This window comes from Camelus bactrianus, chromosome 5 (genome assembly GCF_048773025.1).
Source record: "Camelus bactrianus isolate YW-2024 breed Bactrian camel chromosome 5, ASM4877302v1, whole genome shotgun sequence".
Lineage (NCBI taxonomy): Eukaryota > Metazoa > Chordata > Mammalia > Artiodactyla > Camelidae > Camelus > Camelus bactrianus.
The window spans coordinates 99,303,329-99,317,526 of NC_133543.1; the positions used below are offsets into that span (position 1 = coordinate 99,303,329).

General features: G+C 45.7%; 1 protein-coding gene across 3 annotated transcripts in view; it reads left to right on the forward strand.

Annotated features, from left to right (window-relative positions):
* Positions 1-2,229: 2,229 nt before the first annotated feature.
* Positions 2,230-14,198, forward strand: part of ATG16L1 (autophagy related 16 like 1) — a 35,605-nt gene continuing 23,636 nt past the window's right edge. For 2 of the 3 annotated variants that reach the window (XM_010948172.3, XM_010948171.3), the window contains exons 1-5: positions 2,230-2,532; positions 5,967-6,060; positions 10,375-10,480; positions 11,200-11,273; positions 12,136-12,387. In XM_010948172.3, the coding sequence (XP_010946474.2) occupies positions 2,418-2,532; positions 5,967-6,060; positions 10,375-10,480; positions 11,200-11,273; positions 12,136-12,387 (641 nt within the window). In that variant the 5' untranslated portion in view covers positions 2,230-2,417. The remainder of the gene's footprint in view (positions 2,533-5,966; positions 6,061-10,374; positions 10,481-11,199; positions 11,274-12,135; positions 12,388-14,198) is intronic. The other variant, XM_010948170.3, reaches the window with a different exon arrangement.

Consider the following 14,198-nt stretch of genomic DNA (forward strand, 5'->3'; position numbering starts at 1 on the left):
CCTTTAAAAATTGTGAATCACTATATTGTACACTTATAACTTACGTAATCTTGTGCATAAACTATACCTATGTTACTAAAAAATGAATTTAAAAAAAGACACAAGAAAAACTCCAGCAATGCTAGTGCCTAGAGATAACAGTATTACTGTTTCATATATTCCATTCATCAATGAAACAACATTTACTGAGCACCTAGTCTGTGAAAGGCCTCACGCTCTAGCTGGAAATAAAATGATGATCAAAGACAGACACGACTCTTGCCATGGCATTTGCAGTCTAGTGGGAGGGAGACACACCTTAAGCAAGTAATCATAAAATACATGCAAAGCTGAATCTATGATAAATGCTATAACAGAGGGATACACATGCATTAAGGTGATCTGATCTAATTGTGAAGGTCTGTTATTCGGAGGTTGTGAGGAAGTGGCTACTGCACTGAGAATTAGTGCATAGAAATTAACTCAGAGAAGTCAGAAGGGAAGGGTTTGCCCAACAGAAGCACAGTAAATCCAAGTGGGAGGGAGCGTACTGAGCAGAAGAGAGGAAGAGGGAGGGCCCACTGAGGCTGCTGTGTGCATTAGATAAGGCTGGCAGATTAGGGAGATGGCAGACCTACAGAGTTTAGTATCCTCAGTTTAGAAATTATATTCTCTATTTATTCAACAAATTTTGCCTATGAGGAGCCAGGAACACACTAATTTTACATAAATTAGATTTACAGCATATATTCCTTTTATTATGAACATTTTTTGAATAATATACAGTAGTTTAACTCTTATTAGTGGAAATATAGATTGTTCCTAACTCTCCATTATTATTAACAATGTTGTGACAGAGTTTTCTCCATGTGGACATTTGAACAAATATTTGTTGGCATGAATCCCTTAAGAGGAATTGCTGGTTATGCCAATTTGTTAACACATTTTAATAATAATCTTGTCTGGGAAATTAGCATATTTAACTGTCAAGATTTGATGCTAGGCTCTTTTGAGGTTGGTACCACTGTTACCTTTAGAGGCATTCTTGATGATTTTCAGAAGCTGCTTCTTCATTTTCTTCAGGGTGTGAGGAAGTCCTCTCTATTTCTGATCCCCGTGGGTCCTTCCCACAAATTCAGATCACTCAGAACTGGCTGCCAACAAGCTATCTTAACTCAATAGCTAACTACAGCTCTAAAAGCCTGACTGTCCTACTCCTGGGCTCCACAGGAGAGGAAAGGCTTTCTGATCTGTGTGTGAAGGATCTTCCTCTGGACTTGAGACACATTAAAAGAGAAGGCAGTTTCTGGCAATTCTTTCCTCTCCTCTGCCTTCTACTTTGTCCAGTTCCATTTTCCTGCAGTAAATTCACTAACTTGTTAAAGGCAGATGGAGCTCAGATGAGTCTGCTTCAGACCAAGGTTTTCCATTCTACTGAGTTGACAGATGCCATCTTCTCCTGAGTCTGTGTATTCCAATTCCACCTTTCAATATCTACTGGTAAGCTGTCCTTTTCCTCTTTTAAAGTCCTGTTTGTAGCCCAACCCTTAAACTACCTTCTAAGAACCCATTTACTATCAGGTCATGAATAATTTCTAGGCTTCTAAGGATTAACATAGCCAATCTATTCACATCTTTCTTTAGCTGTTCTTTGCATTCTATTTCTTCATAGCAAAAGAAGTGTGTCCCAAGGTCAGCGGGACACTCTTGCTAAATCAACCAAATTTTGGGTAGAACCTTGAAGAATACCAGGTGTCTTGGTAAAGTTAGGAGTCCATGCTCCGGGCACAGTGTGAACTGAGTTACACAGGTTATTATTTTTGATCCTCACAACAACCCTGTGAGGTAGGTATCATGTCTTCCAGGTTTGCGGAAAATTTCCCCATTTTACAGATTAGGTAACTGAGGTTTGGGAGGCGGTCACTCATCTACGGTCACAAAGCTACTTCATGGGGAGTTTACTTCTGTTTGTAACAGAGATGAAGAAAGGGAAGGCAGGCCAAGAAAGAAAATATAAAACGGGAGAAAGCACGAGAAGGAAACAGCAAGTATGCAGAAACCGCCCTTTTACTGTTTCCCACCCCGCTGACAGGGCTGAGCCTCCAGCGTGGCCCGTACGCCTCCCAGCGGCCACCTCTCTTCCACAGGCACTTCCGGCCTCAGGAAGGCGTCATTAGCGAGCGCCTTGCGTCGGCGCCGGACACGTACGTGCGTGCGGCGGAAGACGACGGGTAAGGAGGCGGGTTTCCGGCCCTTTCCAAAGCCATTTCCGTCGGGAGCCGGAAGTTAGTCCCGGATGGCTTCGGGGGCGGCCTATACGTGGAGCTGAGTGTGGGGCTGCGGGCCTTCCCGCGCCCGCCGGTTGCCTCATGGTGCGGGCCGCGGCCGCCAGCCGCCGGTCGGATCCGCGGCGCTAAGGCGCCTTGCTAGCGCGCGACATGTCGTCGAGCCTCCGCGCCGCCGTCTTCCCTCGCTGGAAGCGACACATCTCGGAGGAGCTGAGGCGTCGGGACCGGCTGCAGAGGCAGGCATTCGAAGAGATCATCCTGCAGTGTGAGCACTGGGCGGGCCCCGGGAGCGGGCGGGCTGACCCCGCGCAGGCACGCGGGGCGCCAGCGGGAACCCGAGGCCGAGCCCCCGGCGCCGCCCGCGCGCCTTGCGACTGCCCCGGGTATCAAGTGCCTTGGACGCCCCACGCTTTTTTATTACCTTTTCCTCTTCCCACTTTATTCTTGGGTATGACCGTGGAGGATTTCCCCACTGAATTGGGCATTCTTCATGGGCAGGCACCGTTTACGTTTGTATTTGTAAACCCCAGCAGCTTACACAATGCTTGTGTACTTAAACTGTTAGGTTCCAGAAACATCTTGTTACTGGAAATGGCATTACTGGAGTAGGTGCTGACTTTAAGCATTACCACGCGTCATTAACGTCGTCTTCTGAGTGTAAGGAAAGGTTTGCTTTTCATTCTTCCAACCTGTTCTTACTCCGCCTTGGTGTTCTTTGACCATTACACATTTTAGTCTTAACATACTTTTCAGTTAGGACGTCATAGTCTTTACTGTTATTGAAAACTTTGGTATGAAAGAGGTGGCCCACACCCACCTCCACTTAGATGCCTCCTAATGAGCATTTCCTTGCCCCCCACCCATCCCAGTTTACCGTAACTGATGACACATTTGGGGAAAGAAACGGGCACTCTTCGGACCTGTGGTTCCGTTTACCCCTTGAAGTAAGCAGTTTCTCAAGTTATGCCAACGATAAGATGCAAAGCAATAGTAATTGCCCTTAATTGAATTCTGGTTGGCTAAATCAGTGATTTCTCAACTTCCTTGCACGTTAGAATCAGCTGAATCTTTTAAAAGTTGCAAAGGCCAGGCCACACGCCAGACCAGCTAAACTACGGTATAAGGGGTGGGGCACAGGTGTGAGTATTTTTTGATACTCCCCAAGTAATTCTAATGTGCAGACAAGTTTGAGTGGTGTAAATATTTGCCATCTGTCGTTTCACTTTATCTTTCCGAAAATTCTATGAAGCAGGTCCTATTGCCCTTTTTACAAATGAGGAAACTGAGGCTGAAGGAGATTAGGTCATTTCTCCGGGGAGGCACAGCTGAGTAATGTTGGGGCCTGAACTGGGACACAGACATGCAGGCTCTTAATGCCTGCATTTTGCATTTGCTTTTCTTGCTGGGTTCCCCCAGGGAATGGCCTTCCTTGCTTTCGCTGAGCCCCTCCTCTTAACTAAGATGAGAAGAAAAGGGAGATGATGTGCTGCTATTGTGCTAATTCCTTACACTTGGAGAGGCCTGGCAGATCGGTGCTATTTCAGAAAGCACAGGAAACTCCGTCCTGACTTCCTTATGTGATTCCCCCATGTGTTACATAAATTTAAGTCATCGGGTGTTTTGTCAAATGCTTATTCCTTAAAAGCTAATACACTTCAGAAGTCAAATTTGGGTTGGAGGTCTGACTCTACTCCCCTTACTGACGTTTTCATATACTTTTTGGGAGGAGGGGAATTATGTTTGTTTGTTTCTTTTTAGAGGTACTGGGGATTGAACCCATGACCGCGTGCATGCTAAGCATGCGCTCTACCCTCCCCCCTTCACTTACCTTTTGAGTCTGGTTTGCTGCATCTATAAAATGGAAGTGAAGCTTGCCTTGCCTGCCTCATAAATATAGTGCTGTGCATACTAGTGCTTTGAAAGCCGTCTATGTAATTGTCTATAAACGGGAGGTGCTTGACACAATTGAATGTTTTTCTGCACTTTGAAAATAGACATCTTGAAGCAGGAAAGTGGAGGAAGTAGGAAAAAAGTCAGAAGGACAGATCCTTCTGGAGAGGGAACGCACCTTAAAACAGCTGTAGTGAGTGACACGTGCCCGAGGGGCAGGGGAGCAAGACAGCCTTTGCCTGGTAACATAGCCTTTTAGGCTCAGGGATCGGCATTTGGGAGGTCACTTCTAGTGACCTGTTCATCCCCACTGTTCATTCCCACTGTTCATTCCCAGGGAGTCCAATTCTTATCCTCCATCAACCCACGATCTCCTGTTCAGTCCCTGCCTCTGAGCCTGAAGAGAAAGATGAAAAGAGGCCATGGGGACAGCCGGCAGCTCCCTCTCCACCCTTCTCTTCAGTGAGAGGAACTTTGAAGAAGATTCCTTTTGAATACGTCCTGTCCTTTGAAAGACCTGCTGTCTATCCCAGGGCACCCTGCTGTAACATTTTGAAGCCCTTATTAGAGCCTTTGGACACTGATGAATATTCATGGTTGAAACAACTGCCCTGTTCTGTTCAGCTAATTTATTAACATAGATGAGGCAGTGTTTCTGTTTCTGCCCAGGATTCCCATTTGCAGACGTCAGGAAGTAGGACTGAGCTCTTCAAGAGGAGAGAGATGCTCTCCTAACAGGGATAGTCACCAGCATAGGCCCTATCCAGCCTTTGTTCTAGAGCAGTTCTAATCTCAGATGTTTAGGATTTGTGGGAAAACCCCATCAAATGTAGGTTTCTACAAGTTTCCCGTGGTCACTTTCTTGTTCTGCTGAGTGCACCCCCTTCCACTTCTAATCTTGCTGGCCCCCTGTGTGCCTGCCATTCCTAGCTCCCTGTCATATCTAGCCCTAACTTCTCTTTTAGGTTCCTGCAGTGTGTTCCCTGTCATGTTTACTAGATTCAGAGAACTCATTTTCTTCCTTAAGCTCGTCGCCCCTATGTGTTCTCCAGCATGTTAGGATCTTGCACCCAGTTGGCCAAGCTGGGAACCTCAGAATAATCTTTTGACTTCTAATTAATATCTGTTCATGTCACTGCCTGCTTTTTAAATCTGTTGTTTCACCATTGTCAGTAAGAAAAGGTCTGAATTGTCTGCCCTTTCATGTGTTGGCTCTAACTTTTATTTCTAACCACTTACTAGACAGCTTTCTCTAGTCCTTCTGCTGGGACTGCCATTTTCACCTGTGAAACCGTCTGAGGAAATGAGTAAAAACTCTCCTCTTCCTTTTTTAACTTGACCCCCACCCCACCCCCATATTACACTTGAGGTCAGGGACTCTGGTTTGTATTTGTATCTCTACTGCTCTGACCTGAAACTTCAAAATTTCCAAATTCTCCTAAATTACTTAGAAGGGCATAGTACTTCATTTTTCCATTGTGTTTTGATGTTTGTTTCCTGTTCCCCAGGTAGAAACAAGTAGCTCTGGGAGAAGAAGATGTGTGTGTGGGTGGGTATATTTGGAGGGATTTTCCATAGGCTCTTTGGCGAGGCTGCCTAGGCCAAGAAACGTCTAAGTGTGTATGTTCCTGGATTTTGGACGATTGCTGTTATCAGTGACAAAGTGCAGTGCCAGGTACTTTGACACCTAATAAAAATGAAACCGACCCAGTCATCTTCTGGTTATTTTTTAATCTAAATCTTTATAAGTTATTAAGTAGTAATTAAATGTATGTACGTCATGATAAATACCTTTTTTTCCTTTGATAGATAACAAGTTGCTGGAAAAGTCGGATCTTCATTCAGTGCTGGCCCATAAGCTACAAGCTGAAAAGCATGACTTACCAAACAGGCACGAGATAAGGTATTTTGGAGCTATCATGGATTATTTGTATCCCCTTCTTAATTGAAATGTCTGAGTTCAGTTGTCACTTCTCTGATTTTGAAACAAATCAACTACTGTTTCTGTGCTCCAGTTTTTGCCAGCTCCTTTCAAATAAGAGCTTCTGAAGCCAAATAACTAAAATCATTTTTTTTTGTGAAGGTATGTACCTACCCACCTAGACAGCTCATCATCAGTGAGATGTGAGCTTGAGAAACTGCTTAAGGTGAGCAGCTCCTCCCAGCCTGCTAGGCTTCGCTTTTTCTTTCTTTCTATTTTTTGTGGGGAAGTGGTGAGGGGGGAGGTAATTAGGTTAATTTATTTTTTTGATGGAGGTACTGGGGCTTGAATCCAGGACCCAGGCAGTCTACCACTGAGCTGTTACCTGCCCCCCTTCTAAATAATCAGACAAGTAAGCATTCTTGAGCAGATTTACATAGATCTTGCTAATACCGGACTGACTGGTCTGTAAACATAAGTTGCTTTTTATATAATACAGGTCTGTTTGATCTTTTTTAATTCAGTGTGTTTCAACATATTTTGGTATGCAATCAAAGTAGCATGTTGTGAAAAGCTTTTTTTTTTTTAAAGAAAGATGGGGGAAATCTGCAGTTTAATAGGACGGAGGTAAGTATTGCTTCATTAAATATCCAAGTATATGTTCATGGTGGGGTTTGTTTACTTGGGTCCTTCATGTAAACTCTCTTTTTGAGATTTCAGGGTCTAAAAAAACCTAAAAGCCATACTTCTTGGAGCAGCTTAAATGGAATCCTTCTAGAGTCTTGTCCTTTCCCATTTGTTCATCACGTTTGCGTATTTGGTGGTTTCTATGGAAACAGTACCCATTATTGCTCTAAAATTTACAATTTTTTGAATATCAGTTAACATTTAGCAGCTAAAAACAAAATTTATAGTAATTTAGGATTTTAAGGGGAAAAAACCAGAAATGCTAGGTGTAGCTTAGCAGATTTACTCCTTCACCTGTATCTGCTGAATAACTGCCTGCCATCCATGTTTCCTCATCTGGCGAGACGGTCTCCGGGCAGACTGGGGTGGGAAAGAGGAACAGATGGCCTGGCTGAGGTTCCAGTTTTGCTTAATAACAATTCAGGAGACCATGCCTGGCTGTGGTCCTGGGAGCCCTTCTGCTGTATTTGAAATACTAATTAATTAGCAGTGTTCTGGTCAAGTTTAGGTGTAAAGAATCCATTTCACTTTATTCATCTAAATTCAGTCAACTGATAATTTAAAACATTTTATTTATCTAGTTAGACTCCTAATGACCGTATTTCTGTATCCTTTATCTGTCAGCCAAACTTGTTTGCTTGGAAAGGTACCTCAAATAAATATACAACATTATCTTGACTGAGTATCAGTGGAGTGGTAATTTAATTGGAAGTCTGTCCTTTCCCCATAAACTTGTGTTCAAAATTAGACGTCCTCCTGACTGCCTTGTTTCTATTAATGGGATCCTTGTTTTCCACAAGTCATCTATGATTCCTTTTTCCCTCAGTGTCCTGCCCTCCCCCATGCATCACCCAAGCATGTTGATTCTTTGCCCACTGGGTCCTGTGCATCTGTCCCTTGGTTTATACTTGTTTGCCACCATCTTTGTTGTTGATCTGTTTCCATTCCTGGACAGTGGCTGCGGTCTCTCACTGAGACATTTTGTGACTGTAGTGTGGGCCAGGCATTAGGGTACAGAGATGAGTAAGCCAGAGTCCTTATTGTCAAGGACCTGAGCCAACTGGGGAGACCAATTCAGGGGGGTGTGTTCACAGAAGATGGGGGCCTAATTGATTGCCTTCTCCCTCCTCCTGGTTCTCCTTAAATCCTGCCCATCTCACTGATTAATCTTAAAACACACAGTGTTTAAAAAGCTTTATGTCATCAATTACCCCTCCTTCAGTGTTTTAATCCCTTTGTTACTGAATCGGTTAAACTCTTCACCAGGAAATAGTTGATTCCAGCAGTTTTTAATGTATGCTTCCTAGACTGCAGCATCTGAGAACTTTGTCAGAAGTGCAAAAGACCTACTGTTTCAGAAACCCTGGTCATCTTATTTTAAGAAACCCTTTAGATGGCCCCTCGTCTGTGAGAACCAGTGCTTTCGTGGCTACTCAGAGTCCTTGTGAACTAGCCTGAGGCGTCTGAGAGCATGTTAGAAATGCAGTTTGGCCCTTTGGACTTAAGCAGTCTGGGGTGGGGCCTGAGGATCTGTTGAAACCTCTCTAGGTGATTCCTTTTTCTGCCTAGTGAAGCACTGTTACAGGCCTTTGTAAGGACTTTGGCTTATTGTGAATAAAATCGAAAGTGGTAGAAGGCTTTGAGCAGAGAATGACCTGTGTCCTTGCCTTAGTCTCAGGAATTGCCTCTCCAGAAGAAATCCCTGGAAGAAGGGACTTGCTTTATGTCTTGCATATTCCACATCACTTTGCATTAAAATAAGGGGATTTGGTAAAAGCCATTTCTGATCCTTTCAGTCCTCATATGCAGTCAGTGACCCAGGCCTGTTGATTCTTCTGCCTGTTTAGGATGGCTTCTTGTAAGGGAGCTGCCACTTTCTGGTCTCTTGGCTTCTACTCATGGGCTAAGATCAGGAAAGCACTAGGTTGCCTCAAAGGATGTGGGATTAGTATGTGCTTTGACTTTTAGACATGGAGGGCAAGATTTGGGGGAGCATCATTCTGCCCCCTCTTCGTTTGTTGTTGGTCATATGGAGGAGACAGCCCCCTCCCCCTTCAGATGGGGGCATCCTGGTTTGCCGGCTTTCTTCCTTTTCTCATCTGTGTGCTTTTCCTGGGCAGTGGTTTCAGGGCCTCACTGCAGTCTGATAATTGAAATCTGTGGCTGCATTCAGAACTTCTCTCCTGAGTTACAAACCCACGGGTCTAGTCATCTGCTGCTACTTCTGAGGTGGCACACAAACACCTGCCAGCTTTCCAAAACTGCGCGGGCTCTTGAGGTGAGCTGAACCCAGTCCCTGGCTTTAGATACCTCTCTCTGCTCATGGTCGCTGCACGTCAGTCTCCAGCTTGGCCCTCCTGAAGCTCAGGCTTTAATATGCAGTTTCCATTTTACATACCCACGTGGGCATCCACAGCGAACTCTCTCTTCAGGCCTCTGCCAGACCTCCTCCCACAGCCCTTCCCGTCTCTGCCTTTTATCCGCTGCTCAGGCCAGAAGCCTTACAGTAATCCTCAGCTCCTGTCTTTCTCTCATAGCCTACGTCCAATTCAAAGGCAAGTCCTGCAGTCTCTCTTTGCAGTGAATTTCCTGTGATCTGACCATGTCTCACCACCTCTGCTGCCGCCACCTTGTTCTGATCTGCACTTTCTTGAGTCTGGAAGATACAGTATCTTGCTAACTGGTTTCCTGTTTCTGCCCTTGCCCCCCCCCCCCCCCCCCCCGCTGCAGTCTGCTCTCCACCCAGCAACCTTAGCGATCCTTTTAAAACGTAAGTCATTCCTCTGCTTAAAACCGTCCAGTGGCTTCCAGTCATACGGAGTAAAAGCCACAGTCCTCAGAGGGGCCTGCGAAGCTCTGCATGGCCTCCCCTCTCGTCCCTGACGTGTCTCCTGCACCCCTGCACCTGGGGCCGCAGTCACACTTCCCCCGGGTAGCCAGCTGTGCTGCCGCCTCCAGCCTTTCCAACACCTGCTGTTCCCTCCGCTCACAGGGCCCAGCCCCTGCGGGCCGCATGGCTTGTTCCTCACCTCTGTCCAGTCTCCAGTCCCATGTCACCTCTCAGGGAAGCCTTTGATTACCCCACATGGAACAGGAGCCCTGTCGCTCTGTTCCCTTCTTTACCTTGCCTAGTTTTTCTTCACAGCACACCTGACCCTCTGTCCTGTTCGTTTGCTGCCTTGTCTGGTCTTATCTGACTGTCAGCTGCATGAGTGCAGAGCTCCACGTCCCCGCCTTCTCCCTCTCCCAGAACAGTGCTGGCACGGCACTGGCACGCGGATACTCGTCAAGTGAGTGGACCTGGCTGCCGCGTCCCTGTTTACCTGACCTTCATTCCAGAACCCATCCTTCATTCCTGACCCTCTGGTCGTTGGGTTGTGGTTAATTTGTTTACTCTGTGTCTTACGTCTCCTACTTTCTACTTCAAGTTTGTAGTGGCTTATAACTACATTGGCCTGGAGAACTGAACTGCTTCGTTGGCCATGTTGTCACGTACAGGTTTGAAATTCTAAAGTTGCTGTTCCAGGGCCTGATTGGAGGGATCTGGGGCCTGATTTTTTCCCCCTCTTTTTTGCACTTTCTCTTCATCTGCCTGGTTGGGACATTTAGTCCTGGACATGATGGCGCGTGGAATGATAGTCAGCTGCAAGAAATGGCCCAGCTGAGGATTAAACACCAAGAAGAACTGACCGAATTACACAAGAAACGTGGGGAGGTAAAGATAGCCCCTCTCCTCATCTGTCTTCTGCTCTGTGCGGGTCCTGAGGTTGGCAGGACGGGCGGGGAGGCACTTCAACTGGAATTTGCAGCCATCCTGGCTGCATGTGACATCACAGCTCTGTGGGAATGAAACGAGGAAAGGTGTGAGACCTCCATCAGCAGGTGGGCAAGCCATTGAGATAACTGCCAGGTTGTCGTGCTCCAAGATGGCATGAAAGGCACAGGGTAGAAACCTTAATGGAAAGAAGGTTGCTGCTTGGTCTGTTGAAGGTCTTAACTAATAATACCTTCATAAAACATGAACCCTGCAATTTCAGAAAAATGTGTTAGAGTCAGGTCCTAGGCTGTGTTTACCTTGGATGGCAGTTTAATAGCAAGTTATGAAAAAAAACAATTTACCATCAATTTGGCTGAATTGATTATTTTATCAACTAAAGAGTCTAAAAGGGTAGCCAGGGTGGGGGGGGTAGACAGGTATTCTCGGCAGTCACCTAGAACGCATCTCGTCCATCCTAGGCTGCCTTCAATAGGGAGTGCACACCGTGTCCCTGAGCGTCCCCTTCTCTCTGCCACCCAGCTCTTTTCTTCTTGGTGCTTTGGTCCAACCCCACAGGCACCTGTTTTTTCTTAAAGATAAAATAACCCACCATTGCTAGTATTCAACTGAGGTTCTAAACCTTCTTGTTTTTGAAAGTGCTCTTTTTCACCCCCCAGTTGGCTCAGTTGGTGATTGACCTGAATAACCAAATGCAGCAGAAGGACAAAGAGATGCAGATGAATGAAGCCAAGTGAGTAGAGGTGACACCTCCTTCGGGACTCGTTGTGGGATCACCTCCTGTTGTGCTCTGCTCGTGAATGGGGCCAGTGGTGACCAGTGGCAAACAGTTGCCACACTGGCCTTGGCATGAGTTTCAGTTCTGTGCACGCATGACCTGGGACCCTTTTCTGTCGGCTCTGAGGATGGGAAAGGGAGGATCAGTGCCTCAGTCCTGCAGAACCCCTGGGAAGGAAGTTGGGCTCTTGCAGTGTCCCTGAGGCAGTCACAGTTCTCTGCACAGCCACTGTGTATTGGAGCCATATCTTCTGTAGTGGAAATGGGGCCAAGATAGCCGAGAGTGTGGCCCTTGGGAGCACGGATGAATCTGAGTTTGTGAGCAGGATTATTCTTGATCTGGGAGAAGCCTGCCAGATAAGGTAAGCAAGGACTCCGAATCCTAGGACCTTTGAGCTGGAGGCGAGCCTGGATTTATCTGTGCCTTTTTCTTTACTACGCAGAGAGGGATCTCTAAGAGGCTTAGAAAGGTGGAGAGGTTGCTCAGGCATTTCCACTCACGGAGTACACAGAATACCCAGCCTCTTCCTAAACTCCCGTTACCACTCTGTTTAAGCGTCAGAAGCTCCCTCTTGTTTCACATCCTGCTCTTCTGAAAAGTACTTTAGTCATTTGTAGTCTGGATGAATTTCCCCCCTAGATACTTCTTCTCCTAGTGGGACTGTCCTATAAACCGCTGGGGCTGGTCTTGGCCAAGTAAGGTGTGATAAAAAGCATGAAGCATCCACCTGGTGCCTGCTGTGGCGGCTGAGGTCGTTGCTGGTGCCCGGGCTCACACGGCTCTTACACAGCTTTGTTCCTCTCCATCGTGCTTTCAGAATTGCAGAATGTTTGCAGACCATCTCTGACCTGGAGACTGAGTGCCTAGAACTACGCACTAAGCTTCAGGACCTTGAAAGAGCCAACCAGACCCTGAAGGATGAGTACGATGCCCTGCAGATCACCTTCACTGCCCTGGAGGAGAAACTGCGGAAAACTACTGAAGAGAACCAGGAGCTGGTCACCAGATGGATGGCTGAGAAAGCCCAGGAAGCCAACCGCCTAAATGCAGAGAATGAAAAGGATTCGAGGTGAGAGATGAGTTCACATTAGTGATTCCCATCGTTAGTAAAGTAGAACCTACTTCTTAGAAAAGGAAAACCTCGCAGCTCTAACCACAGGGTGGGGGCTCCAGGAAAAACTAACAAAATTGGAAATAGCAGTGGGGAGTATAAAAGAGATTTGCGTTCATAAGAACACTTACAGCTGAGCAAAGGATGACCTCCCAAAAGGGCTTTGGCCCATACTGTTTTTGCCAATGAATTCTTTCCGTGTTTCAAGGATAAAAACTAATTCTTGAACAATATAAATTAAACCAGAATTAGGAAAAGATTGGCATCTCCACCCCACCTGCATTTTATAAAATTGTTCCAACCCATACCAAAAATTCTGATCTTATTAGTGTACAGGAAGATTATGGTCCAACCTCCCTGATAACTATGTAACCACTTCAGTAGATCCCCAAATGCCCATTGGCTCAGACTCAGTTCCCAGTACTGATAAAAGCCCTTAAAACTGGAAACAAAAGCTTTTAATGAAAACACCTATCTGTAACCAACAGGCGGTAGTGTACTTAGCAGGGAAGCCTCCAGACATCCAGAGTCCAAGTGGAGGGAAATAGATATTAATATGTTGGTGGTGGAGGCCCACTGTCCTCATACATGCCCATCAAAGCCAGAAACAAAAAGGAAGGGCTCGGCCTCATGCCTCTGAGTTTCTGGCTTAATGACAGGATGAGGCACTGAATACAGGGGCACTAGAAAGATGGGTGGAGGGGGTCATGATTCTCCACCTAGAGACCCTAAAAGAGAATCAACTGGGAAACTAGTAATAAGAGTTCAGCAGAGATTAGGACATTTGATTTTTAATCCCCACGTCAGTAGTTTAGAATTTGAAAAGATTATTGCAGTAATCTAAAAGAATGAATAAATGAAATAGGAAAGAGCCTTAAAAAATAACCAGTTCTAATCCTAGTATTTTCACACAGATTTCAAAATCTATATGAAAACTGAAGCCATAAGGTAGAAATAAAAATACTGCTATCTACTGTTTATGAAAAATTCCTAAATAGGGATATTGGAGGACTTTCTAAACGGTAAAAAGTAATGGAAATGAAGAATGGACTGTATGAAATTTTTAGGTTTCTTAACCCCAGAGAACAGTATGAAGCAATCAACTCGGGTGTGCCATTATGAAATAAACACCCTTCACATCGAGTCGGTGAGGAACAGGTGGGCACTCGGGTGGGCGTGGAGCACGGATAGTTCACAAAGAGAGAAGCAGAGGTGGTCAGTGCATCTGGTGGAAGGGATTTTGTGAGGAAGGTGGAAAGGGCTCCTCACGTTGCTGGGGAGAGGCTCTTCTACAGCTCCCTGGAGGGCACTGGGGATGGCGGGCACCTGAAGGAGGTTTTCATTTGTAGGACTTCATCCTAAGTGATGAGACTTGTTCACAAGTACGGTTTTGTGATAATACATTAATCACAGTAACGAAAAATTAGAAGCAGTATTTCCCTGGGTGGGGAAGGAAATTGGGATATTTTCATATGATGGGATTTCACCAAGTCATTTAAAGAGATATATATGTTTTTATATATATGTAATGTAGCTGAAAATAGATAAAGTCTTCATACAACATAATCCAAATTTGGGGTTTATATTCTTTCTGTCTCATGTTTAAAATTGTGTGGCTTATGCATGGACTTCTTAGACAGCTTAGGGGTGGTGAGAATGCCGGGGTTGCCCGGAAGTTGTTACGCTGCAAGTTGAGACCCTGCTTGAGGGAGACGTGAGCAGGTGCGTGGTTGTGCTGAGGGAGGGTCCTTGATCGTCACAGTGAATGA